General features: G+C 43.8%; 1 protein-coding gene across 1 annotated transcript in view; it reads left to right on the top strand.

The window, feature by feature from the left end:
- Positions 1-26336, top strand: part of LOC111153679 (uncharacterized protein C11orf53-like) — a 32976-nt gene extending 6640 nt beyond the window's left edge. Inside the window, 4 exon segments of the mRNA XM_022512833.1 lie at positions 3674-3783; positions 21943-21985; positions 24422-24723; positions 25935-26336. Coding sequence (XP_022368541.1) covers positions 3674-3783; positions 21943-21985; positions 24422-24723; positions 25935-26336 — 857 coding nt within the window.
- Positions 26337-27629: the final 1293 nt, after the last annotated feature.

The following is a 27629-nucleotide window of genomic DNA, read 5'->3' as shown; positions in this document are numbered from 1 at the left end:
CCTGCTTCTCCCTCTGCCTCTGCCTGCCATTCTGTCTGCCTGTGCTTGCTCTCTCTCCCTCTCTCTCTCTCTGACAAATAAATAAATAAAATCTTTAAAAATATATATATATAAGCAAACCTCTCCTTGACCTTGTAGCTCTCTCCAATCATCATCTAATACCTGCTTCCCTTTCTCATTCAAACATCAAGAAGAAGTCTCTATCCCTGTCTTGACCCTTGACCTGGCTTCTAGCTACACTTCCAAAGCTTCTCTTGCTAAGGTTGACATCAACCACTGAACTGAAAGCAGTGGAAGTCCTGCTGTCCTTGTCTTCCTGGACCACTCTCTCCTGCCTTTCATGCTTTTCCCTTCTTTCGTGGAATCTCTTCCCCGGAATTCTCTGGAAGCCTTATTCCACTGGGTTTTCCTGGTGCTTCTCCAACTGTTTCTTCTACATTATCTTCTTCATTTCTCTCTTCTTCCTCTGACAATGCTTCAAATGTGGATGTTCCCCAGGCTTTCATCTGTAACTTCCATCTTTACCCCAGAGCTTCCCCAACCAGTGTGTTGGGAGTTGGCGTTAGAGGAGTTCCCAAGATATTGATCCTCTGGGGCCTTGGGAACAGCCTGGCCTGCTTCTCCCAGTGTACCAGACACCTGGTATTGTTCCTATGTGTGCCATCATGTGACCAATCTTTACTCCCCCAGGTAATTCTATCCTCTTTCCTGGTTTCACTACCAGCACATCATGTTGGCTCCAAAACTTACATACCCAGACCAATCCCATGGGGGAAAATTCGAGAATCACCCTTGAATCTTCCCTTTTCTTTCTCTCCCACACAGAAATAATTTTCAAATGTCTGCTCCTTGCCCTCCTGTCTCCCACTACTCAGAACCCATTATCTCCTGTAGTGGGAGGGTTCAGTGGCTCAGTCGGTTAAGCATCAGACTCTTGATTTCAGCTCAGGTCATGATCTCAGGGTCATGAGACTGAGCCCCACATTGAGCTCTGTGCTCAGCATGGAGTCTGCTTAAGATTCTCTCTCTCCCTCATCTCCCTTCCCTCCCTCTCTAAAAAACAAAACAAAACAAAGAGGACAACAAAAATGAACCTATTATCTCTTGCGTGAATTCTTCTAGAACCCTCCTGACTGATCTCCCTGTGGCTTTGTGATTCGTAAATCCACCCCCTACACAGCTGCCAGAAAAGTCTATCTAAAATGCAAATCGAACCACACTAGAGGCTTAAAAGCTTCCAGTGACTCATTACCCACAGGATGAAGTCCAAACTCCTTTGCCCACCAGAAACTCCACGACTGAGCCTATTTGTTTCCTCTTCCAGCCTCACTTCCTCCATCACACATCTTGCTTGATTTCTGCCTTCAGGACTTTGCCCCTGAGGTCCTCGATGCCTGGAATGTTCTTGCCCACTTTACCATCAGCCTCCCCAGTCCCTCCCCACCCTCACAGGGAATTGACACGTCTATGTTTTTCAGGATGTCCTATGCATAATTCTGTTGTTGCCCTGAGCACCCTTGCATTGAAATTATCTCCTAAGTTTCTCTCTCCTCCCACTAGATAGCAAATTCTTTCGTATCCCCAGTTCGGACGCCATGCCTGACACATAGAAAATACTTCGATAAATCACCGATGGGTAAATGTGGCCTTACGCTTCTCCAAAAAGGAAAGTATCCCATACATTCTAGAGGCAGCACCTAGATTCCTTCAGAACAAACATAAAGTCCTCAAGCTTTAAACTGGAGGCCAATTTGAAAGAAGTATTTCAAGCCTCTTTCATTAAAAGATATTTAGACCAAAATTAGGTCGTGTTGAACTTAGACCCAAGGGACCATTCAAATAACTTTATTTTTGTGAAATCAGGTTTCTATGTGGCTTTATTTGAGCTAAATAATATGTTGCCTTGGAACCTCCATTTTCCCCCCCTCCTTCATTTTATCCAGGCATCTTGTATAAAACTTGGTAGTTCAGGATATTTTCACATGGCCATCTTAGAAAAGGCTGCAGAGAGATTTTATGGACAAAAAAGCTGGGTTTAAGAGGTTGTGGTCCTCTCCCATCCATGCACAGAGGAACACATGGTCATGGAGGCACTGGCCGCTGAGCCAGCAGCCTCCTCCCTCCGATGGGTTCCTCGGCCTCAGGTTTGGGCTGTGTTTCTTTCCTTCCTGCCTGCCTTTTATTCTCTTTGTTTGCGAGGTTTGACTCAGAAGTCAAATATATCCTAGACTATCCAAAAATTTAACCAGATTCGAGAATTTTTTTGGTAACATGCCCACACATATACGTGTGACTACCTTTCGCCATGCATACTGATGCTGAATTCTGTGCCAGCTGAAATCGCTAGTGAGTGCAACAGCTCAATTAAAATGAACTGAAACCATCCAACCTACTATGGAACCATGATCTCACAGTTAGAAAGTATCTTCTAGTTCCTGCAGTTTGGCTGCGATTCAGTGCTTGAATGCTTCTGTAGTTGTCCAAACAGAAGGTTCTCCTGTCTTTTCTTGACTGTCCTCCATGACAAGGAATTCACCATCCCTAAGAGCAGTGTTGCCAATTTCAGAATCTTGGGGAAAATTTCTTCTCTATAGTCTGTTATCTCTCTGTTAATTTCATCACAGTCAAAACAGCAAATGTTCCCAGTTATTAGAGCTAGAATCCAACCTGAGTCTGGATCCCAACTCCATTGCTTATTAGCAGCTATGAGACACTGGCAAATAATTCAGCCCCAGACCTCAGTCTCTTCATTCATAAAATGGATCAAATGAAATAATACAGGTTAATTACCGAGCATACTAATATGTTTGATAAGTACTCAATAAATATTTGTTAAGTCATGAATGTCTCTTCCCTTATCCTTAGCCTAGTTTCAAAGCAGCAGCTCTCCATGTTGAAAGACTGTATTTTCGGGTGCCTGGGTGGCTCAGTGGGTTAAAGCCTCTGCCTTCAGCTCAAGTCATGATCCCAGGGTCCTGGGATCAAGCCCCATGTCGGGCTCTCTGCTCAGCAGGGAGCCTGCTTCCTCCTCTCTCTCTCTGCCTGCCTCTCTGCCTACTTGTGATCTCTGTCAAATAAATAAATAAAATCTTTTAAAAAGAAAAAGAAAGACTGTATTTTCAATAATAAAAACTGCTTAATTTGGTGCAGTAAACAGAAACAGATGGCTTTCTTCTTAGGAACATAATCTTAAAGCAGTCTGGTTGACCAGCACACCCACATCAATCTGGTTGACCAGCTCACCCGCATCAGGTAGGAATATGATATGGCAGAAATGCTGTCACTCTGCAAACTGAATCATGCAAATCAAACTTTTGCATCAGGTAGTAAGAAGCATTATTTCAAGGTGCATCCGATTCCTCATCTTGCAACTAAAGCATAAATTGTAAGCCTTCCTGGAATAAATCTTGACAAATCAGGATACAAAAACAGAGACATTCTGAAGAGTTGTTGTGTAGAAGGTGGAAGAGGGTGGGGGTGTTCCAGGTAAGTAGAGCTTGGCCAAGTTTCTATCAAAGAAAGTGACTGACTTCTACTGAAGCCACTTCAGATTCAAGAAGTCTGTCATTCTAATGAGCAAACCACACCACAATGACGAGTCCTTGAATACATCCCCTGGGGAGGTTAACCTATCATTTCATCCACCCTTGATCATTGGTTCCATTTGCTTAAGTCCCAGGAGACTACAGCAAACGCGTGTATCAAGGCGTACGAGTGAAGCACACAGTCAAAGATCTACTGGCAGAAAAACGATCCAGGCAGACAAGTAACTCAAGATTTAATGTAAGTCTCGATTTAATTCATTCTGAAGTCTTTGCAAGCCGAAGTCCTCTTTCAAGATTAGTTATTCCCCTCTCCGTTCTCTAGACACCGGGTCTCACTTCTCCAGTCTGATGTTAAGGGTCATCGACATGTTATTCTAAATCTGGTAGAGACAGCTTAGAAAAGCCTCTCTGTAGCATGCAAAATCGGATTAAAACATCCTAGTTGCAGACGTCTTCCATCTGAAGCCTCTGCCTGCCCTCCATGTCTTCCTAAATAGCTCCGCCCTGCTTCAGATGTTTCAGGAGTTGCACCCAGATCTCCCAAATTGATTCTAGAATGGGAGTAGTGGTTGGCTACCAAGATGGGTTTGTGATTGCTTAGTCTGTTGATAACACGTAGCCACATGAATGTCCTGTGTCGTCACATGTTGCTGGGTGCAGGACACAAGAGCAAACATGGTAAGCATGTACAGCATCGAGAACAGGGGCTGACATAGAAGGCAATGGTTCTTGGGGGCGGGCGGCTCTGCTCAGAATGTGGGCTCAGGGTTCAACACCGCTCCACAATCAAACTGCCGGGATGCATTTCAAGTGAACCAACTCCAGATTCTATTTCCTCCCACCCAAGAACTTTTATTGCACATCTTCTGTCTTCCTTTATTTTAAAGCACCTCCTCTCTTCTAGTTCAACAAATGGAGCTTAGTTGATAAAAATACAATTGGAGTAATTTGCTCCTTGTCTGTTCCTAGCGCAGTGTTTCTTACTGTCCGCTCAGAAGTCATGGGGTGTGCGTTTCAAATATCCATACCAATTTAGTCTCTTGAGGGAGAGAAAGGAGGGGATTCAAACTTATTTTTTTAGATTTTATTTATTTATTTGAGAGAGAGAGCATGAGCAGAGGGGGGAAGGGCAGAGGCAGAGGGAGAAGGAGACTCCCTGCTGAGCAGGGAGCCCATTGCAGGGATTGATCCCAGGACCCTGAGGTCGTGACCCAAGCCAAAGGCAGATGCTTAACCACCTGAGCCACCCAGGCACCTGAGAGAGGGAATTCAGAGGCTATTCCAAAGGAACCACAGCTTTGTGGAAGTAACGTGGATTGGCCACAGCTACAGCCAAACCTGTGAGATCTAAGGACGTTCTAGTCATGTTGCAATGGGGAAGGCAAGAATCAGAGATCAAAGTCATAGTCAAGGAACAGATGTTGTATCTGCCCAGTGTGAGTGAGCTCTCACTCAGCCCTTGGCATCATTGTCAATACGTCATTCAGTGACAAGGCACAAGGCCAAACAGAATTACAGAAAAAGACAAGAAAGCATAGTATTTCCAAATGGGAGCTATAACTATATTCTTCTTTGAAAAATTACCTAACATTTTTTGCTTAAGATCTGTGACTATCACACAATATGTTTACATTATTTTTTTTGACATTTCACTCTTTCAGAGATGTAACAATATAAACATAATTCATAATGGGCCATATTGTTTGATTTTTTTTAAATTGCAGGTTCCAGGTCTCTGTCCCATGTTTTACTAATGTAGAGATTTTGAACGGCAGCCAGAGAATGGTCATTTTTAACTTGCTCCTTGGGTGATTCCTTTGCACATCTGAGTTTGAGAACTTGACCAGAGAGCAAAGAACAGAGGTTTAAGCCTCACACAGCCAACGTTCTTATCTCCACCCAGATCACAGTTTGTTGAGCTACTGTTGTGGGCCTAGTGACACTGACAATGTTATAGTGAAAAGGAGACAAAATCTGTGTTCAAAAAATACAAGACCGCATAACAAACTCTAGACTAAAGACAAAGAACCAGACAGCACAGTCATGTGATGTGGGGAGTACGGTACTATTTGCATAAAGACAGTTTAAAGTGCACTTCCCTGTGTTGTCTCATTGGATGGACACACTAGTCCTGTGAAATTGATATTTACACGGTTTCCCATTTTACAGATGGAAACATTGAGAAGAAGAAGAGGCAGGAAGTGATGGTTCTCAGGTTGCACAGTTAGCAGGTGGCAGGTCTTCTGGCTCCCAATTCAATATTCCTTTGAAAGGGACAGATTGATGCGGACTGTGTAGAACAATCTGTGATTCATGCTGCCTTAGTCCCTTTGGGCTGCTATAACAAAATACCACAGATAGGGTGGCTTCTAAGAAGTGAGCATTTATCTCTCACAGCTCTGGAAGCTGGAAGTCTAAGTTCTGGGGGCCAGCATGGCCAGATTCTGGTGAGGACCCTCTTCTGGGTTGCAGACTGCTGTCTTCTGATTACACCCCCACTTGGAGGAAGGGCCTAAGGAGCTCTCTCAGGGCTCTTTCATAAGCACGCTAATACCATTCATGATGGTTCCCCCTCATGACCTACTCAGCTCCCAGAGTCTCCAGCTCCTAATATCATCATGCTCGGGGTCTGGATTTCAACATGGATTTTGGAAAGATACGAACATTCAGACCATAGCCCATGCAAACAAGGGAAATTAAAACACAGGAAAATATATCATGTGGAAAGAACTTCCAGAATAAGAAAGGTACAAACCCACTCTAACTATGGTACTCATTCTCGGGAACTGAGTGCATGGGCAGCATGAACTTAGCCTTGTCTACAGGTTCATATATATTACCTGAGATCTCAACACTCATGTCTTACTCTCAGCCTTGCTCCAATGCCCTGTTAAATTTAGGTAATTAAATACATATTTTCCCAAAATATGGTTATTTGGGCTTACAGTGTCTCCATTATAAATTGATTTTACCGTCCACCTGTTAACCATTATTCTAGAAGATCTATATGTCTTAAGAAGGACACCATATTCCTAGGAAGACCTGTTTCCGTCCTTGTGCAAGTGCAACCTGGTGAGCAGAAATCATGGAGAATCAGGTTGCTAGGGGGCACTCAGGGTTCTAATCACATGGGTAATACTGAACCTCCCTTCTCTTTTTCATGCCAGTGTCCAGGCAACAGTGAGTTGAATGTCTTAAACAAGTTCAGATGGGAAGCCATCCTTAGGCATTCAAACTTTTCTACTGACAGCACAGGTAATAACAAATGAGAGGCCAGCTTGAGGAGACTGGAGACCCAGAGTTGTATGGTAATACAGTTCTGTCATATAGAGCATTCTAGGCCAAGGGCCCAAATCCCGGAACCTGTACATGTTCCTTTCTATGGCAAAGTCAGTGATTCCGCTAAGGAACTTCAGAGGAGGGACCTACCCTAATTTATCCAAGGAGATACTGCCTTGTCTTATGTTGAATGCTAGCACCTGCCCCTCATGAGAGAGGCTTTGAGAGAGAGACATACATGGCACAGAGGAGAAGACACACAAAACAGCAAGGGGCAGGGCAGTCAGGAGGCAGAGGTTGGAGTCACGCAGACACAAGCCCAGGAATGCGGGCAGCCACAGAAAGCCGGAAGATGCAAAGGGTAGACACTGCCCTTAAGTCCCACAGAGAGCACAGCCCTGCCAACACGGTGATTTGGGCTCCCGGCTCCCAGAACCATACAGATAGATATTTCAGTTTCTTTAAGCCACGTGGGTTGTGACAATGTCTCACAGGAGACCTAGCAAGTCAACACACATATATGATGGAAAGTAAGTCCCTCCGGATACGTCTCCTTCAGGAAGTATCTACTGATGCCCAAGTTGGTGCTCTACTCTCTGTGACAGCACTTCGACAAGCTTACACAGGCTGTGCTAATGCATCTTTACCACACTTTCCTTCCAGAACATCTGTTTTTGATACCATGAAATATTTTTCACATCTTTGCAGTAGGAATCAAAAGGAGAAAAATCCCTTTCACCAAAGAGATTTTCACCAAAGACGGGACTTAAAACCACTTCTGTACATCCTCACCATGAGCCTGTGGTTTCACACTATTACTGTGGACATCTGGTTTTAAATCGTGGTTTTTCTCTTTCTCAGTTTTTTCTGTGTTATTCTTTACCATACTACTCGATCTTCAATCAGGATATTTAAAATATGAGCTATTCACCCACAGCTAGTACCAAAAATATGTGTGTGTATTTACCTAATTAGACTTTTGATGTAGATTTTTGTTACATGCTTTTTTCAATTACATGACTTCAGTTGGGCTTCATAAAAGCAAATCATTGAAAAAGTCTAATAACATCACAAAATTCAGTGAGCTCTCAGTTATCTATAGTAAAGAACAAAAAGGGATAACAAGAGGAAGCAATAAGGCTAATAGCCACAATTTTTTCATTTAGCTTTGAAATTGAGTGAATGATTTGCAGGCTCTTGAGCTTTCTAATCAAGGTTTTCTTAAGCTATCGTAAAGATTCGTTTAAAATCATTGAGTACACAACAACTGGCATGAGGGTAGAAATTTTAACTTACAAAGTAGGAAATGGAGATCAGTCTGGAGTAAAAATTATTAGCAGCACAGGGGTTTACAGGGCACTGTGGAGGACATACCGATGAGCCTGGGATCAGCGTCCGTTGTTCAGTTTCTTTTATTGGTTTATGGGCATGCTAATAATTATCTTGCCCATTCATCAAAATGCTGTAGTGAGGAACAATAAGGAAATAGACAGGAAAGTTATTTTAGATTAATATTCTACATAAACATGAAGGAAAATACATGAAGTTTTCTAGGTTGTTTGGGAAGGCCTGAACTGAAGAACATGTTAAGACGAGACAGCCCAAGTGGGAAATATGTTTGGATTATATCAGTCTTAAATTATAAATATTATATACACGTACAGACCAAAAGTTAGCCATTTCCGTTGTCACGATTCTTTTACATCAACCTCGATTGTTTGCTTTCCAAGTCATAACGACTTTCCTCTTCTGTATTTTCCTAAATCATTACACTTAAATTAGCTGCTGAATTCTCCATGCCAAGAACACATAAGATAGAGCCATATTGTCAGCTGGGTGTCTTGGTTAATAATATTTCCTAATTATTTCTGGAAGGAAAATGTTGTAAACACAGAAAGAAGTACAACAACAGTAACTATTGATGGAAGAATTTGGAGTAACAGAAGGTAAATGGGTGCCATATAGTGCATTTATGGCCTAGAGTAATTGAAAGTGTTTGATCTTTGTTGAGAGATGGCGAAACTCTGTGAGACAGATGTGTATTGCCTAGCTCCGTCCGTAACTGTCTGCCTCTCTATCAACACTGCTGGTTACAGGTTTGTTTGGTTACATACCCAGCTGCTGTTTTGCAGCTCCAATCACAGGCACACGTCAGTCACCACCGAATGCAAACATGGTGATGTCTGTATCTGCAATTTGCATTTGGATTTCTCGTGAAGCATTTAAAAGAAGTAAGGCAATTGGCAACTGTATATTATAGCAGCTCAAGGTGTCTCTGATTCCTCTGAAGCTTTGAAAAACACATGCAAGACATCTCTTCTGCACCAAAAGTAAAGGCTCCTTTCTCAGTCTGTTTCAACCCTTCCTTCTGGCTCGAAGTGATCATGGGCAGCTCCTTTCTTCTCACTGGACCTCAGAGCCCTTGTGAATAGAAGCAGAGAGTTAGGTTCTTCCCATCTCAGGGTTCAGTTTGCCTTGATAGCTCTTCCTGACCTCAGAACATGTCCCACCCACTGCCAACACTATCCCCAACTTCCAAGGCCAAGCTGAAGCCCTTTCTGTTCTGAGAAAGATGAGTCGCCTTTCCACTAGTTCAAGTAGAACTTTGCAGATTGAGTTTTCAAGGGAAATGAGGAGCAGAGAAATCACAGAAAGCACGAGACTGATTATGTAGAGCACAAATGTTCTGACACTAACTTAATGTCTAGTCGAAGACAGTATGGGTGGCACCACAGAGATGACTTTGAAGCCTAGGTCTCCTCTTGTCACCTCAGTTCTCTCTGGGATAGATAAGAATTCTTACTAATGATAGTTATCATTTATCGTTAGGCTCTGATAGAGGGACTTACGAATTTTCATTTATATACTTTACAACATATGCCATTTGTCAACAGGAAGCACACGGACTTGAGAGGATGGCACTTATAGCTATTTTTCAGATCAGGAAAATAAATATCAGGTAGAAAGTAGTGGAGTGTAGATTTGACCCAGGTTTGCTGGATTGCCTTTGTTTTGCCTTCTTAATTTACATCTCTGGTCCAAGGAAGGACTAGCACTGGAATAACCACTTTATCTCAGGCCCTCCACTCAGTGCTCTTGTGATCCTTCAGGTTCCAGGCATGATGGTGGGTCATGACCTTTGACCTCAGCCCTCCTGTCCCTGCAGTGGTTCTTGTAGGTTGTTTACGTGATGCCACACCCAGTCTCAGTTAGAACCATTACCCTCCGTGTCTGTGATGCCCAGACATCCTCAGAAGAACTAGACACAAAAAGTTCTTGATCTCCTTCTAGAGCCTATCTCTAGCTCTGTCCTAGAACTTGCTTCCAGACTGTTGTTCCTCTCTGTCATTCCCCACCACTCCTGGACCTCTGATCTCTTGGGCTCACCATGGCACCTGGCCTCTCTATCAAAAGAGGAAAACACTTCCTGAACCAGAGTCATACCACACCACACTGACCTTACAGACTCTTCTCTGCTGCTCTCCTAGAGATCTCAAGGACCTCCCTCACCCAGCCTACTGCTCACTGCCCTTTTCCTCTTGCCTGTAGCTTCCTCTCCTGCTGTGCCTTTTGATAAAGTGTGGTTTCATTTTTTAATATTACCTAAATACCTGAGAAGCTGGTATCCCATGGCTCACTCCATGGGAATGGATGTAGAATGTCACTTCGCCCTTGAGAAGGCAGAGAGCATATCGGCTCCTCCCTTTCGAGGGCTGGAAGAGACAGAACCCTGAGCCCAGGGAATGCAGAGTTGATCAGCTCAGGTGACCTGCTGTCTCTGGTGATTCACCTCTTATATGCTCTCCAAGTCTCCATGGTGTCCAGCATTCTCTCATAATTTCACACACTATAAGACTCATATGTATATTCCTGATGCATATAACAGCCACTAAGGAAAGGAAGAGTAGTTTCCTTATGCTCTTAACTTCTCATGAAATGTTGGGAAAAGATGAAACAAGCTAGACCACCAATGGTCTCATTTCCTATACACTAAGCCGATTTTTAGTGTTCAATGCTAATTCTGATGCTAATGCTAATGCTGATATCAAAATCAGTCTTTACTGATTTTAATCAAGATATTACCCCCCAAAACCTGCTGAAACTTGGACAATGTATAGGTTGTGCTACTTCTCTTTGGTATTCTAATGGTGGTGCCTTAATAATGAAGAGGCTAAAAGAAGAAGACTATAAAATGATTATCCATGCTTTAAATTTAGGGAGTCAGCCATACCTTCCTTTTTCAAGGAAGAAATCCCAGCCATTGTAGCCATGACTGTCTTGTCAAATCAAAGAACAAAGCACTTGTAAGTGAAATTGAATCCACAGTTAGAAGAAGGATAAGATTTGGGCAGTGGTCCCAAGCTCTGAAGATATACGAGTGCAAAAATGCCTGTACAACTAGTACAAGAAATACCCACGCTCTTCTCTGATCTCTTAAAATTTGCTATAAAAAATCACTTTTTTGCCTCAACTCTCATAAACTGAATCCACCCTACCATGTGATTTGGCTTTATGAAGATTTTCCTGGTTGCCTGGACTCAACAGATGGTCATCAATTGACCCAGTGTGTGTCTTCCTGCTTTGCTAGTGTTTTGTTTTTCTTATTTTTTTAGAAGTAACTGTCCCTCTGTGTTTGATTGCTAAATCTCTTAGGAAAACTGTTATTTTTCTTTAATAAGTGCATGATACTTTTTTTTTCTGAATTGCCAGCAGAAGGACCCTACTTATTTGTAATGTTTTCAAGGGAATCAGTGTCTACCCTGGGAGTGTCTCCCCCACACCTTTTGCTCCCTCTTATATTTCAGGGCTTTGCATATCCTTTTTAAGGTTGCCAGCTAACCCCCTTTATGAGCCCAGAAAGAATTAAAAAAGAAAAAAAAAATGTTTTCTGAGCAGGCAATGCCTTGTCAACTCAAAATGCCCATGTTTGAATACAGAGGTACATATTATGTCCTTGGCATTCATTTGAATGGACGCTTTATCTATGCCTTTCAAAATAGCCCATTGTCTGACTTTAATTAGCCCACTATCCTGCCTTGTTTATAGAATTGAACCACATTTCCAGGGCTCTTTCCACGTTCCCCACCCAACCACCTGCTCTTTCACAATTCCAGAAAATTTTTAAAATAATAACAATAAAGGCGAACCTTTTGCAAGCAACTTATTTTTTCAGCTGTTCTAGTAGTTCTGTAGGTTTTTTTTTTTAATACCACGAAATCTAAAATATTTCCTGGTGGTGAATTCCTTCCCGCAGCTTGCAAAAATCATCATGCTCTGCGGTGAAACAGCCACGGCGAGTCCACGTGGCCAGGCTGAACTTTCTGCATATTCTGTTCCAGCTGCGGTACACAGGACCATTTGTCCCCAAGTAGCTGGTGGCTCCTGTTGTCCTTACTTAGCTACAGAAATACAGATAGCACTCCAAAGGCACACCGGGGTAAAAGAAATGCATTTCACTTTGTAACTTAGGCAACAGAAATCACTTTCTCACAGAGACAGCCTGGACGTCATTTCGTGCCAAGCAGGAGAGTTTTAACAGTAAAATGTCAAGAAACTGTCAGAAAGTGGGAATTCTGTAATCGTGTTAGCTTTCCAAAGGACATAAAATAGTTCATACACCAGAAATGTAAGACACTTGAAATCATAGTTTGTTTTTTTTTAATTTTGAGATTTACCATAAAGATATGCCTTAAATTCTATTTTTTTAACTTTTATTAAGGAGCTGTTTTAATTACCAAAGAATGCATAGTAAAATTCCAAACAGAATAAAGGGTATAGAGTAAAAAATAGAAGTCTGCTGACCTCTCCTGCTTACTCATCCCCTTGTCCTACTTTCCCAGGGTCACAACACTGAGTTCCATGTACAATCTTCCAGAATTTGGCTATGACATTTTATTAAAAAGAAATTATTTTGTTGTACCAGCAAGTCAATGAACATCAAAATCTATGTTCAATATTTACCCGCACTATTACAAACATGCATAAATTCACATTCTCGTGGTAAATTCCCTTCCCCCAAGAGAGAGTCTAAAGACTTGAGGTCTTCAGTTTTAGCTCTATACATTTGAAGGCTGTAAGCAAACGATTTAACCCTTTTATGTCTCTGTTTTATATCAACTGTGTAGTACTTACTTTGCCAGAGGCTGGTGATAATGAAAACCAAGGGCACAGAACCTGATGAGCGATGTCTTTGTGAGATAAATCCTGGGCAATCTAAGGCTTTGTAGATAAAAGGCAAATGTTTTCAAGCATAGATGTGTCAATATTCCTTCCTCACAAATGCTTATTGGACCTATACAATATACTGTTAAATCATTTCAGAATGTAGGGGTTTTTTCTTTGTAAATAGTACAGTCTGAGGGAAACATGCCAGCCCCCTCTTTACACGCAAGCATCAGCAGGGACGTTGGTGATAAAGAAGAAAAGACACAAAGAGCCCTGGGAATTGGTACATCTGGAACAGGTAGCCCCCAGCCCTCAGCGGCACTCACACAGCAAGTGTCAGCCCTTGACAGGCTCTAAAACAAAGCCACCTTGAATTTGATATAAACGTTACATGCTGACCTCCTGACACTCTGCCCCGAGGACAGCCCATCGGACCCCCTCATCACTGGATCTCTGTTCAGTTGCAACAGCCCGTACACTCATCCATCATCCATTCCTGACCCACCATGTTCAGCACCAGATTAAATTTGCTGGAATGCCAATACCGCTATGTCCACATGGCTAATGAGTTTCTAGAAGACCATTGCCTGCTATAGGGCAAAGTCCAAGCTCCTTAGCGTGGCTCATAAAAACCCTTTATAACCCAGCTCCTCCACCCTCCACCACTTCTCTTCAGCCTTCTGTCTGCATGCTTCCTGCCATTTCCATGTCCATGACACACTGGCCACACATTCCAGCCTTTGCTTTTCTCCTCAAATACAACGGCCCATATCCTGTCTGCTTCCTGATTTCCTCTCATCCTTCAAAACCAGACTCAGATCTCTCCCACAATATAGTGTGTCCAGCCTCCTTCCCCCAGTCCCTCCTCGCACCTCGGAGCCTCCTTTCTCTTGCCTGCACCCCCTCATCCTTCAGTGTCCATTTTAAGTCCTCTATACCTCAGTTCCCCCCTTGTCTGACTTCCAGAGTGTGTAGAGCGTGGGCCACGCTCTAGTGCATGGGTGCATGGACTCCAGTATCTCCCCCTGTATGAGGTGCTCAGTTGCCTCCCCCTAGGCAGCAACTCACTCCACCCCACCCCCACTATACGATCTAGCCTGCGCCTCCACTATACAATCTAGCCTGCACTGGAGTTCATGAGCTCTGCACTGTGAGAGACTTTGTCCTGGGTGCGTCTGCACCAGTTACTTGCTGCTGCGTGAGAAAGCACCCTAACCTTAGTAGGTGACAATAACTATTACCTATATTTCTCACAGTTCTGTGGGCTGGCAGGATGTTCAGCTGATGGTTTCCCCGTGGCTCAGTCGTACAGTGGCCCTTAGCTGGAGGTTCATCCATGCTGGGAGTCCAAGATGGCCTCCTTCACACGTCTGGCAGTTGGTACTCGCCGTCAGGAGGAGCACTGGAATTCACTTCCACAGTCATTCATCCTCCAGAAGTTGAGACTGACTTCCTTAAGAGATGATAAGGCAGTATGTCAAGAAGGAGAAGGTGAATGTTACACATCCTCTTGAGGCCTAGACTCTGAAGTACACACCACATCACTTCTGTTACATTCTGTTAGAGCAAGTGACAAAACCATCCTAGACTCAAGAGGTAGAGGGACAGACTCTACTTCTGGGTGGGAGAGGCTGCAAAGCAATGATGGCCATAGTTAATCTACCACAGACGTCTTGTCTCCCAAAGTAGACCCCAGTCTAAGCTCTGGAGTTGTATTTCGTCTCGAACTTGCAACACTCAGCCCCATGCCTCACCCATCAGAGGTGCCCAGGAAGTGACGTAACTTGTTTGTTACATCACTGAGGAGCAGAAATTTGGTAGTCAGAGACTCTGGGTTGAAATCTGGTTCTGGAATTTACTAGAAGGGCAATATTGAGCATAGTACTTAACTTCTCTGATGCTTGGCTTTGGTTTCCTTGTTTGTAAACCTGAGATGATAATATCTAGTTTATAATAAGATAACCTCATATAAAGGACCTGACACATGGTAGATAGATGCTTCCAACTATAGTTCCTATTCATCATGGACTGTTCTTCTTATTTATGGTTAAATTACTATGCAGCTCAGATAAGTGGCCCGTAAATCAAAACCTGCCTCAAACATTGGAAAATGAATAAAATTAGAACAGGTTTGGCATAGTTCATTCATAGTATAAGATTTCACACCAGTCAGAATGTCCCTGCTTCTACCACATACTTTAACATTAACAGAGGCATCTGATTCTCCGTGCCCATTTTCTTCTGGAAGAAGGTATTCCAACCTAACATGAATAACCATGGACTCACTGTGTTACCTCCAGCATTGACTTCATATTCATTTCAAAGTTGAAGGAAAATTACATGACCTATGGTGGGTCTAAATCCAGTTCTTAAAACCTGGTTTTAGGGGCGCCAGTGTGACTCATTGGTTAAGTGTCTGAACTCTTGGTTTTTGGCTCAGGTCATGATCTCGCACTCATGGGACCCAGACCCACGTCAGGCTCTGCACTCAGTGTGCAGTCTGCTTCAGATTCTTTCTTCTTTCCCTCCTGCTCATTCTCTCTCTCTCTCTCTCTCTCAAATAAATATATAAATCTAAAACAAACAAACATGGCTTTAGAATGTTGAGTATAGTATCACCAGCTTGACCCATCTCTCGACCATAGGTGTAATGACAATGAGATATTAAATATATAAAGTGCTATGGATTCCTTTAAAAGGGAGCCCAGCTATTCATAAGGGTCTATGATTATTATTTTAGCATTAGTAGCAAAAATTAAAGAGACGCTTTCTAAACTATGTCATTAGAATTTAAAAATACACATATACCAGGGTGAAAAACCTTACGCCAGTCAGGGATCTTTTCCTTAGTACGTTTCAAGATATTTCTTTAAATAGGCTGACACCCAAAATATTATAGGGTCATAAAAATGATGATAAATGTAGTCAAGGTGAAACTCCTAATCTTATCACTTTACTACCTCGGTGACCCATTAGTTCAAATTAACTCATTTTCATGGAGGGGATTTGGGGCAGCTGTGAGGCTGCTGTGTTAGCTACAGGAAGTTGCAGACTGGCAAATTTCATTCAAATAGAAACCTCTGAATTTGGCTACCTGGCATTGCAGGATCCTGTTGTTTGCAGTATGCAAAATAAAAATTATATACCATCTTATTGGTCAAAAGTTACGGGCTCTTCAATATTATTCCTGAAGGATTCATAGGGTAAGAGGTAAATGTATGAACATAATATTTTGAACAAGGAAGAAACGAATGTAAGTTTTCCCTTTGTATGTGCAACGACAATTAGTGACATGCTAAAGACTCATATTTTAGGCTCTTCTCTCTCAACCTATAAAATCTGAGAATGAGATGAGGGAATGAGCTCTGAAATCTTTCCAGTGAAGTCCTTCCCAGTCCTTACCCAGGGCCTTTAGAACTCAATTCTTTGTTGGTCTGTGAGGCAAACTGACATGGTGCATTATCATTGCCTTTTATATTTACCCCCCTAAATATTTCTTAGGCCACCAGAGAGAGGGCAGGATGCATTAGAGCTAGTAATTTGATGAAAATGTTTTATGTCATAATTATAGTAGTGGGCCATAGGAGTCTGTCAAAATTTGTCAAAATTCATCAAATTGTATGTTTAAAATTTGGGAATTTAATTATATGTAAATTGTACCTCAATAAAGCTGATCCCCAAAATAGTATATTCATGAATATATATATGTATGTGTGTGTGTGTGTGTGTGTGTGTGTGTGTCAGACAGGAGAGTATTAATCTCACTAAGTCTTCTTTGTGAGCTTTCATATAATTACATGCTCTCTCTGGATGTCCCTAAGTCTCATGTATACCAAAAAAAATGTTAAACTATATATGATATGTTTGTATTTTTGTTTTTGAGATATTAAAATGCGTGGGAGGCAGCATAGTGCTTTAGTTAAGAAATGAGTTCTGAAATTCCAAAGATGTTTATTGGATCTCACCCACCACTATCACTATCAGGTCCACCTACTAAATAACGTGGGTTATTTCTCTGTTCTCTAGTCCTTCATCATTAAGATGAGAATAATATTACCTGTCTTTGGGGATTGTGGTGATTATTAAAGGAGATAATATGTATAATACATGTGGGCGTGTGGTTAACAGTTTGCTTATGAAATAACAAGTATGGGTTTATGAATTATTTCTGTTATAATTTAAATCCCTATGAGAGAATTCAGAAATTATGAGAAAATAGAATCTTTTATGCTAGAAAGATATCTACATCTAGTTGCAATATTTAGCTATTCAGTTGTTTTGGTCAGACTAGATGGTCTGGAGGTGGGGAGATCTCACCCACAACAAAACTGGGTGCTGCATAAAACACATTTTAATCAGTTGTTGACCTGGCAGCAAATAAGGGAAATCTTTGAAGCAAGGGGGACACTGGGGGAGAAGTGTTGGCATGGGAGTCTGGAGAAAAGTTTGATCAGAAATTAAGCCATTGAGTGATGAGAAGGTGATCACACCAAAAAGGCAAGTTCCCCTGAGAACAGGTGTCCAAATCAGCCTTATGCATGAACTGGTCCTTGAACAGTAACCAAGGTTGGGGAGCTGAACTTGGGACTCCAGGATCAACCTGGGGAACCTGGAAAGGAACTGGCTCCCTAGAAATATAAGCATAAATCTTCTGGGGAAAGCAGTCTCAAATTAGGACCCCAGATTTTTATAGATTAAGGTTCATCAGATATAAGCTTCAACCAAAGACCACCAAATGCATAAGGAAGCAAACCACTATGAGAGTCAGCATAAACAATAAACAAATTAAAATTTCTAGAACTTTTAGATAGTAGAATTACCAAATACAAAATATACAGTAACTTAATAAATAGCAAACAGTCAACTAGAGACTATCAAAAATTACCAATCAGGTTTTTAAAAAATCAAATGGAATCTATAGAAATGAAAAAATATGTATTCATTGATCATTTTAAAAATGCAGTGTATGAGTAAACAACCAACTAACTACATTGAAGAAAGAATTAGTGAACTGGATGTAGATCTGAAGAAGTCTGTAGCCATTTATCGCAAAATACAGAACAGAGACTCATGGATATAGAGAAAAATATTGGGAAGTTTGGGATATAGAGGATAAAGGTAAAAGGTTTAACATATATCTAAACAGAGTGCCGGAAGGAGAGAATTGTGATGACACAGACAGGGCTATATCTAAAGAGAGGTAAGTTGAAAATTTGCAGAAGTAAAATGAGGTTAATTTGAAGAAAACTGAAGACAAAGGGAGTATATTAAAAAGTAGAGATTTTTAAAAATGGGCAGAAGACCTGAATAGAATCTTTTTTTCCAAAGAAAATACTAGATGGCCATTAGACACATGAAAAGATTCTCAACATCACTTATCATCAGAGAAATGTAAATCAAAACCACAATGAGATACCGGCTCACACCTGTCAGAATGGCTACAACCAAAAACACGAAACAACAAGTGTTGGCAAGGATGTGGAGAGAAAGGAACCGTCGTGCATCATTGGTGGGAATGCAAGCTGGTGCAGCCCCTGTGGAAGACAGTATGGAGTTTCCTCAAAAAGTTAAAAATAGAGCTACCCTATGGTCCAGTGATTCCATGACTGGGTCTTTATCCAAAGAATACAAAAACACTAGTTCAAAGACATACATGCTACAATACCCAGTTTATGACAGGATTATTTACAGTAGTCAACTTACGGAAGCAGCCCAAGTGTCCTTCAGTAGATGAATGGATAAAGAAGATGTGGTGTATATTATATACAGTGGACTGTTACTCAGCCATAAGAGGATAAAATCTTGCCATTTCCAGCAACATGGATGGAGCTAGAGGGTATAAAGCTAAGCGAGTAACAAACAGACTCTTAAATACCAAGAACAAACGGGTGGTTGCCATGGGGGAACCTTTAAATGGGTAAAGGAGATTTAGAGGTACAAACCTCCAGCTACAAAATAAATGTCACAGGGATGGAAAGCACAGTACAGGAAACACGGTCAACAATCTCGTAGTTACGTTGTACGATGACAGATGGTGACTGCACTCACCATGGTTGAGCACTGAGGGATGTACAGATTGACAAATCACCAGGTTGTACATCTAACCAGTAATAACATCGTGTGTCAACTACACCTCCATAATAATTTTTTTAAAAAAGCAGTCAGAAAGGAAAGAAAAATTGTCCAAAGTGTAACTGCAAGGTCAACAGCAATCTTGGAAGCTGAAAGACAGTGAGGGGGTACCTTTGAAATAGGGAAAGAGGGAGCCCCTGGGTGGCTCAGTGGGTTAAGGCTCTGCCTTTGGCTCAGGTCATGATCTCAGGGTCCTGGGATCGAGCCCCACATCGGGCTCTCTGCTCAGCGGGGAGCCTCCTTCCCCCTCTCTCTCTGCCTGCCTCTCTGCCTCCTTGTGATCTCTGTCTGTCAAATAAATAAATAAAATCTTAATTAAAAATATTAAAAAAAAAGAAATGGGGAAGGAGGAATAGCTATATAGTTACAATTGTGGACCTAGCAGTATTATCTTTCAAGTATAAGAGAAAAAGACACGATATTTTCAGACAAATGGAAACTGAAACATTTTCATCATCACCTACCAACATCACCTACAGGAAAGGAATTTTCTCAAGGATTACTTTAAGAAGATGGAAAATGAATCTTTAAAAAAAAAAAGTCTCAAAGAAGAGTAAGCGAAGAAAATGATGAACATATAAGTAAATCTAATACAGATTTACTTCATAAGATGGTGACAATTACGACATCTAACTTGGGAAGATGTAATATAAAAAAACGAGCTAAAATACAAGAGAACACATTCTCATGTAGGTTAGGAGATGCACAGTGAGGGTTAACGTTCTAAGGATTTCGTCCGTGTGAAGACTGAATGCCAGTTTAGTGCTATGAGCTGAATGCCTGTGTCCCCTCAGAATTCATATGTTAGGGACGCCTGAGTGGTTCAGTTCGGGTCATGATCCCAGGGTCCTGGGATCGAGCATCATATGGGGCTCCCTGCTCAGTGGGAAGCCCGCTTCTCCTTCTTCCTCTGCCTGCTGGTCAGCCTGCTTGTGCTCTGTCAAGTAAACAAATAAAATCTCAAAAAACAAACAAACAAACAAAAAACCTTTCTTTAAAAAAAAAAAAAAAAGCATTCATGTGTAAAGCCCTAAGGCCCAATGTGATGGTGTTTGGAAATGGGGCCTTTGGGAGGGAATTAGGTTGTGAGGTGGAGCCCTGGTGAATGGGATTAGTGCCCTCCTAGGAGAAGACACATGAGAGAGATGATCTCTCTTTCTCCCACATGAAGACAGAGTGAGAAGCCAGCCATGTGTAAAGCAGGAAGAGGGCCCCCACCCAGACCCCGACCCCACGGGCACCCTTCCAGCCTCCCGCACTGGGAGAAATGTTTCCTGTTCAAGCCACCCAGTCTACAGCATCTGGCACAGCAGCCCAAACTGATGAAGACATTTGGGGAAATAACGGGTTCTCTTCAAATATTTGAAGAGCCATATATGGAAGAAGGGATGAACCCAATTGTGTATGGACCAAAAAAGATGAGAAAGAAGAAGGTGATTCTTTTCTGCCTGCTTTGTGACAGAAGTGCCCAGAGAAGAAGTGGGCTTTCAGAGTGGGCGCTGGGCTCCGCAGCCCTGGAAGCTAGCTGCACCCAGTGTTAATAATGTGGGCTTTGGATTTTGGCCCTGGTGGGAGGTTGCACGAAGCTCTGTATAAAATCTCTTCCAACTTTTGAGAATCTATAGCTCTGTGAGGGTCAGGAGCTCAGATCCAAAGAACCAGATGTTGAGAACTCTTAATTTCTACAACAGCTTTTTTCCTTGTATCACTTTGTTCCTGGGCATTGTGGAGCTAGAATTTGCAACTGTGTATTTTAGGACTCAGCACACCTGGATACCCTTCCTCCAGAGGTCAGCATTGGCAACACCCCCGCTTCCCCGCCCCAGGATGCGTTCCCCACCCCACTGATCCTAGCTTAGGTGCCCCACTCACTCCGTCTTTCCCCAACCCCAACACTTCCCACAGGACACTGCCGTGACTGCTTCACCGTCAGCAACTTGACAGTTATAGTAGGTTTCCTAGGGCTACAGTAGCAAGTGCCACAAATGGAGGGCGGGGCTCTTAAAGTGATGGAAAGGTATTGTCGCACCATCTGGAGACTAGAAGTCCAAAATCAAGGTGTCAGCAGGGCCAGCTCCCTCCGAAGGCTCCAGGGGGGCACACCCCCCTCTTCCTGCCGCCCGTGGTTGCTGGTTCATAACTGGAGGTCGTATCCCTCAGATCTCTGCCGCTGTCTCCACGTAGCCTTCTCCCCTCTGTGTCTGTGTCTCTGTGTGTCTTTCTCCTCTGCTTAGAGGGACAGCAGTCATGTTGGATTTAGGGTCCCCCCCCCAATTCAGTATGACCTCATCTTAATGTAGTTGTATTTTCAAAGGTCCTGTATGTATTTAAATCACTTGATCTACATTTGCCATGAACAATAAAAAACAGAAGACAGATTAGTCCATTTCATATAGCCTGTGCTTTTTGGCATGTTTACCAGACTCTAACTTTGGTTTCTCTCATCTCTTGTAAAACTTGGTTCCCTGATACTTGAATTTTTTTTTTAAGATTTATTTATTTGAGAGAGTGAGCGAGCACGTTAGCAGGAGGAGATGCAGACGGAGTGGGAGAATCCCGAGCAGACTCCCCCCCGCCCTCCGCCGAGTGCCTGAGATCAGGACCTGAATGGAATTCAAGAGCTGGACCCTCAACTGAGCCCCCCAGGCACCTCCTGACACTTGAATTCTGATTCTCACTTGCCCTCCCGATTTAACCCCCAAATAATCTTAGTATCAGAAAATAAAGCAAATAAAATGTATCCCTAATCTTTTTTTTTTTTTTAATTCAAACTTAACAACTAAAGAAAACACTTGCATTCTCTCTGCCTTTTGCCTTCCAGAGCAGTGCCAGCAACCCCCAGTCTCCTTTCGCTCAGATGCCCGGTGAGTACTTGAGCTCAAGGAGCAGGTGATTAATTCCCGTTTGCGTTCAACTCAGGCTCTGGGGTTTCCATTCTTTTATAACTGCCTTATGGCACTTTGGAAATTTTACTTTTTCAAACTAGGCATTTTTAAAATGTAAAATCAGTGAAGACAGACTTAATTCAGTCATTCCTGAATTCAGAGTTCATTCTGTCTTGAAGGCAGCCTTTCCATCACTTGCCCAGCAGAAGCTTACCAAGCAGAAACATAACCATTAGGCCCTTGATACAATTTTAAAATGTATAAAATTCCAGCACTGTGTTCTGACAGATTGTGCACCTGCTTTAAAACAAGAGAGAGGCCGGTGGGCAGATGGAGGAACTACCATTTATTGGGTGCTCTCTAGAGGTCAGGCGCTTAGATAAGCATCTGGTCTTCATTTCAGTGCATATGTCTCGTTACGCCCTCCCGCAGGGATGGGAAAGGGGCATTCTCGTTCTTAGTGACAGAGTTGGGGACTCCCGTGAACATGCGTGCACACGCACACACATACACACATACTCCTTTCAGAAGTGGCGCAGGTTTTCTCAGCAATCTCAGTAAGCTTCAGAGCTGGGTAAGAAGAGGAATGAGAACCACAGGAGATGCCGCTTATCTGAGTGTCTCGTGTTGTGTTTTCCAATCATGGTTACCATCCCTGGAATCTGCTCCCTTCTATAGAAGGACATTTTTGCAGCTTTTCTTACTATCTCAAATTATCCTTCCCCTTTTTAAGGAGAAAAAAATATATGCTGGAGAGAGCACAGGGTTTTTTTTTTTTCTTGGTGGTAGTTTTTATTCGGAAATTGGAAGTGAAGACGTGAGATCCTGGAAGCCTCGTTTACCTATTCTTCATTTTCTTTTCAGCCTTAATGAGTCCCATGGATATAAATTCATGGCATGAAACAGAATTTTTTCTATTGATATTAATTTTCCACGTGCACATGTTTTTTTCTTCTGTGAAACTATGCTTATGATGAAATCCCTAACCACAGCTTTCCAATTCACGAGCAGATTAGAAGTTTGGGGTTAGGGAATTTAAGAGGAGAGTAGAGTGAGTAGAATTTGATGGAAGTTTCTACACGGAGTTTTGATTTCCTCTGAATGAATGAATAGATTTACATATAATTGTTGAACCCAGTATTATCCTCCTGGATTTACAGCAAATGTGTAAGACACAAGCTCTGCCCCATGGAGGTGACAGGTGGTTTAGAAAGAGGGTTGTAACTCTGGTGTGGGAGTAGTGAGCATAACATCCAGCACCACACCGCGTGGCAAGGGCCAAAAAGCCGTGCGGGTAGAGTGATGTGTGACTGTGTCCCAGCAACCGGTGAGAAGGGTCTTCTCTCCCTGTGGACGAGAGAGCAGAGTGGGTGGGGACAGAGTCCGCAAGTGGCCCACTCTGGGGGAAGGTCAGAGAGGCACCTGCATCCTCTCCCAGCTCAGCCTTTCTGTGACCTCGGGGTGTAGATCTCAGCGAATCAGACCACATCCACCACCAGCTGGAATAATCAAACCATTCACTTGACAGAGCTACAGTCTACGTCCCTGAACGTGTTCTAAATGGTCACGTGTTTCCTGCTACAGCCGAGCTGCTGGGCTGGAAGGCTGCGGCAAACACCCCTCTTCCTTTATGGAACATTTCCACAGGCCTTGCCATAAATGAGATTCTTCTTAGCTTCCGCTCCTTCCCCTGTTTTCACCAAGGGAAACTTTTCGTGTGAGGTATTCTCTTCCCCAACTCTCCCAGGGCCCAGGTGAACTGAGTCAGGGATTCGGCATGGACACAAGAGGGCAGCAAATAACACGAGACTCTTCGAAGCCAGAAAACACATTTTTTGAAGTCCTCTGATTCGGTGGCACAGACGCTCCACCATCCCAAAGCAGGTGAGCCATCATGCTGCCTGCCGGGTACAAGACACATGTCAGAAGGTCAGTACACAAAGGAGTAGGAGCTACTCTGATGTGGCGTGGGGTTACAGCACCACAAGGTTACAGACGCCCAGAAGCAGCCTGTTGTTAACAGTCCTGTGATATGGGGACAGAGCTCGGACACTGAGAAAAAGACATTTTCTTTTCCCTTTAGGACCAGACTTTTCCTAGAGCAGTAACTGGAACACAGGAAATGCACAGTGTGTTGAGTGAGTGGGTGAGAAGAGTGTCCGCACCACGCCCAATGAACTGCTCTCCGAAGGCAGAGTGAAGCCGAAACACATTGGTTATTTGGGCTGGACGGGTTAGAAGAGGCAATGCAGCAATATTTAATGCTTTTCAAGACCTCTCTCTGTTTCAGTGTTTGCCCTGGTATCCGGCCCGCATTAGAAGACCATTTCCCTCGTGGAGAGTCTCAGCGGCCACAGACAGGCCCAGACTTCCCATGGGGACATTTTTGACGGTTTGTTTTCCGTTTGGCAACAGGTTCACCGGTAATGGGTTACTACGGGGTCAGAAGATCGTTCCTCTCTGACTCAGACTTCCACAACACCAGACAGCTCGCAAACGAGGTCTGCAGCTCAGGCCCAGCGGCCAAGCCCTTTGCCTGCGAGGCCCCCACAGGGCAGAGCCACCCGGGCCTCCTGGATTCCTACTTCCCAGAGCCCTACGGAGACCACCGGCCCCCCAGCCTGACCCCCAGCACCGGCTCTCTGTTTGGCGCCTCGCCCCTGCCGCCGCTCCTGCCGCCACCCTTCGCTGGGGACCCCAGCACGCACTTCATGCTTGTGAGTATGCCCGTGGTTCACGGCTCGGGAGCAAGGTGAGGCCCGGGATCGCGCGCACCTGGCCAGTCCCTGCGCCTGGGAACCGGGTGGAAGCAAGCTCTGGCTCACCCTGCGCACCCCCGAGGCTGCTGGGCCAGGACGCGCTCTGAGGGGCCTCCCTCAAAGGTCCCCACCCACCGTGATGGCGAGCGGGTCCATCCTTGGGCTCGGGAGGGGACGACCACACCGCAGGATCTCTACCCACTTTGTTAGTACTCTGCTAATCTTGCCAGATGTTCGCCCATCTTCCTCCCGCACACAAGGAAAGAGCACTGAGGTCCCATCTCCCACAGACCAGGCTGTACCCCGTCAGGGCTGCACATCAGGCCGTTTTCCCTCCCAGTCCCCAGGCCGCCCCTCCCACGATCTTTCTACCCTATAGAATCTGGTTCTCCCTCAATCCTAACAAAGAGGTGAGTTCATAGAGATCTGAAGAATACTAACACCCGTCTTAGAGAAAGCTACAAAGTCTTCAACTACAGGACTGAATCTCTAAAAATGGGACTAAGGGGGGGGGTAATTAACACGATCATGGAGTACCCGCCCCAAGCAGAACTTCCGTGTGCCTCTGTTCACTGAACACGTGCAACAGCTCCGGATAGACTTACTGAAGCCCCGTTTTACAGATGGACAAAGTGAGGTACTCAAAGTCAGGAACGGAGTACCGGGCACAGTCAGGGACTGAACCCAAACCTTTCTAGCTCCAAGCCTACGGAAGCTCCTACCTCTTGGCTCACGGAGGGCAAAAGCCCACTACATGGTTCAGAGACCCCCTCCCTCGTGGAGGAGCCGGAGCTGCCGTCCCCAGGGTGGAAAGGGCACTAGGAGCCCATGTATTGTGAGGCTCAAAAGGAAAGCAAGACATGGAATGTTGGAAATGGTAAAATGCTGTATAAATGTCCATTCTGTTGTTCTCTCATTTTACTCATTTAATGTTGTTTTCTGGGAAAAGGGACTGTAATAGATCTAGGGGGTCCAATGCTAGAGTCAGACACTGCTGGTGTCAAACCCCAGAGGGAGAGCTGCCTGGGAAGGAGGCTGGAACAGCAGAGGGGGGACACCGAGTCCGCCCTGGAAGCCGCGTCTACCAGCAGCCGGTGTTGGTGAGGAAATCTGTCTGCATCCAAGTGTCCCCTCGTGACTAACCCCAGGCACCTTTCCATTCTCCTCAGAGGGACTCATGGGAGCAAACAGTACCTGATGGTCTCAGCCAGCCCGACCCCGTGCTCACCGACACCCAGCAGACCCTGTCGCCCAGCGTGAGTTGTCTCTCCCAGCTGGAGTCGGGGAGCGCCACCCCGCACAGGAGCTCCAGCTGGGGGCCCCCCCTGGCCGGGGCTCAGCCCTACTCACTGCACGCGCTAGAGGATCTGTACCACGTGCCGGGGTACCCCACGCCACCCCCCTATCCCTTCACCCCTCTCATGACCATGTCCAACGACTTACCACACAAGGTGGTGCCCCTCTCCCTGGATGAGGGGGCAGACACGTCTGGACTTCAAGACCCTTCTTCATGGACCAAGGAAGACGGGAGCATGGCCTGGGGGTCGTACGAATGCCGTAGAGCTTACTGACGCGTGTGCCACGGGACTCCGGCCATGCTGGCCTCTGAGCTGGCTTCTGGATTTGGCAGATTGTTTTCAGGGTCTTTCCAGCTCATTTGGAACTGGACGTCCAGAACAGGCCATCGTGCCACCCTTTGTAGAGGGACCGCGGCATTTATTCGTAATCCTCCCTCCCACAGCCCCACTGAAATACAGCCGCACGTGAATTCAGGATATCAGGGACTATATTCTAGTGAGACACAGGCTACGCGTGTGGCATTGGAACTGTAGTAACCCATCACATTTCCGAATTTCTGTTACCTTTGAAATATCATCATTAGCACTCATATTTTTCTCAAATTACATTAAAAAGTTTGTGCAGATCATGAAATAAACTGTTCAGTTTTTCTTAGTTATAAACTAAGTGTGTTCTATAGTAAGAGAGAAAGCATAGGACATAATATAGATTAGGGCACATATAACAAAACTCATTTTATGCCATGTGATTTTTAAAGAGGAAAGTATTGGGGCACTTGGGTGGCTCAGTCAGTTGAGCAACTAACTCTTGATTTTGGCTCAGGTAGTGATCTCAAGGTCGTGGAATCGAGCCCCACATCAGGCTCTGTACTCAGTTCTCTCCCTCCTCCTCTGCCCCTCCCCCCTTTCTAAATAAATAAATGATAATAAATAAATGATAAATAATAAATAATCTTTTTTAAAATTTTAAAGAGAAAAATATTATATACATTTCTTCCTTAGTGACTTGTGAAGGCCCTGTAAAAATATAGCACCACATACAAATGTTTTATTGTCTTTAAAACAGGATGAGGGCAGGAGACTATGGCTTCATAAATACATAGCTTTGATTCTGCCCTAAAGTCTGGGATGTCCAAAAATGAGTCTTATCCAAAAAATGATATGAGCCCAAACTTTCTTTGATCCGTGGTAGCCTTAATCATGCCAGACATAGTTTCTCTGGTGGAAAACCTATAGTCATCAGAGTGGATTCATAAAATGGATATCCTGTAATGAAGTAAGAATAAATAAGGAAAATAGTGAGAGCAGAACTGGGCTGCTGGCCAGAAACAGCAGACCACAAAACACCAAGACGTACAGGGGCCTTGGAGCAGGACCTATGGCCAGGTGTGCACCAACAGCATGATACACAACACATACCATTTGAAGGAAGACCTTGCTGATGGCTCATTGGTTCAAAATGTACAGCTCTTACCATATATAAATGAAGAAATACATCTGACGCCTCCCTCTGTCTCATGTAAGTGTGATCGGGGTACATTCCTTCGCCAGTTGAGTTCACAAAGT

This window comes from Enhydra lutris, unplaced genomic scaffold, assembly GCF_002288905.1.
Source record: "Enhydra lutris kenyoni isolate GAN:26980312 unplaced genomic scaffold, ASM228890v2 scaffoldscaffold34, whole genome shotgun sequence".
NCBI classification, from domain to species: domain Eukaryota; kingdom Metazoa; phylum Chordata; class Mammalia; order Carnivora; family Mustelidae; genus Enhydra; species Enhydra lutris.
Note: the sequence above shows the minus strand (reverse complement) of the source record. Positions and strands in the feature narration are given on the sequence as shown.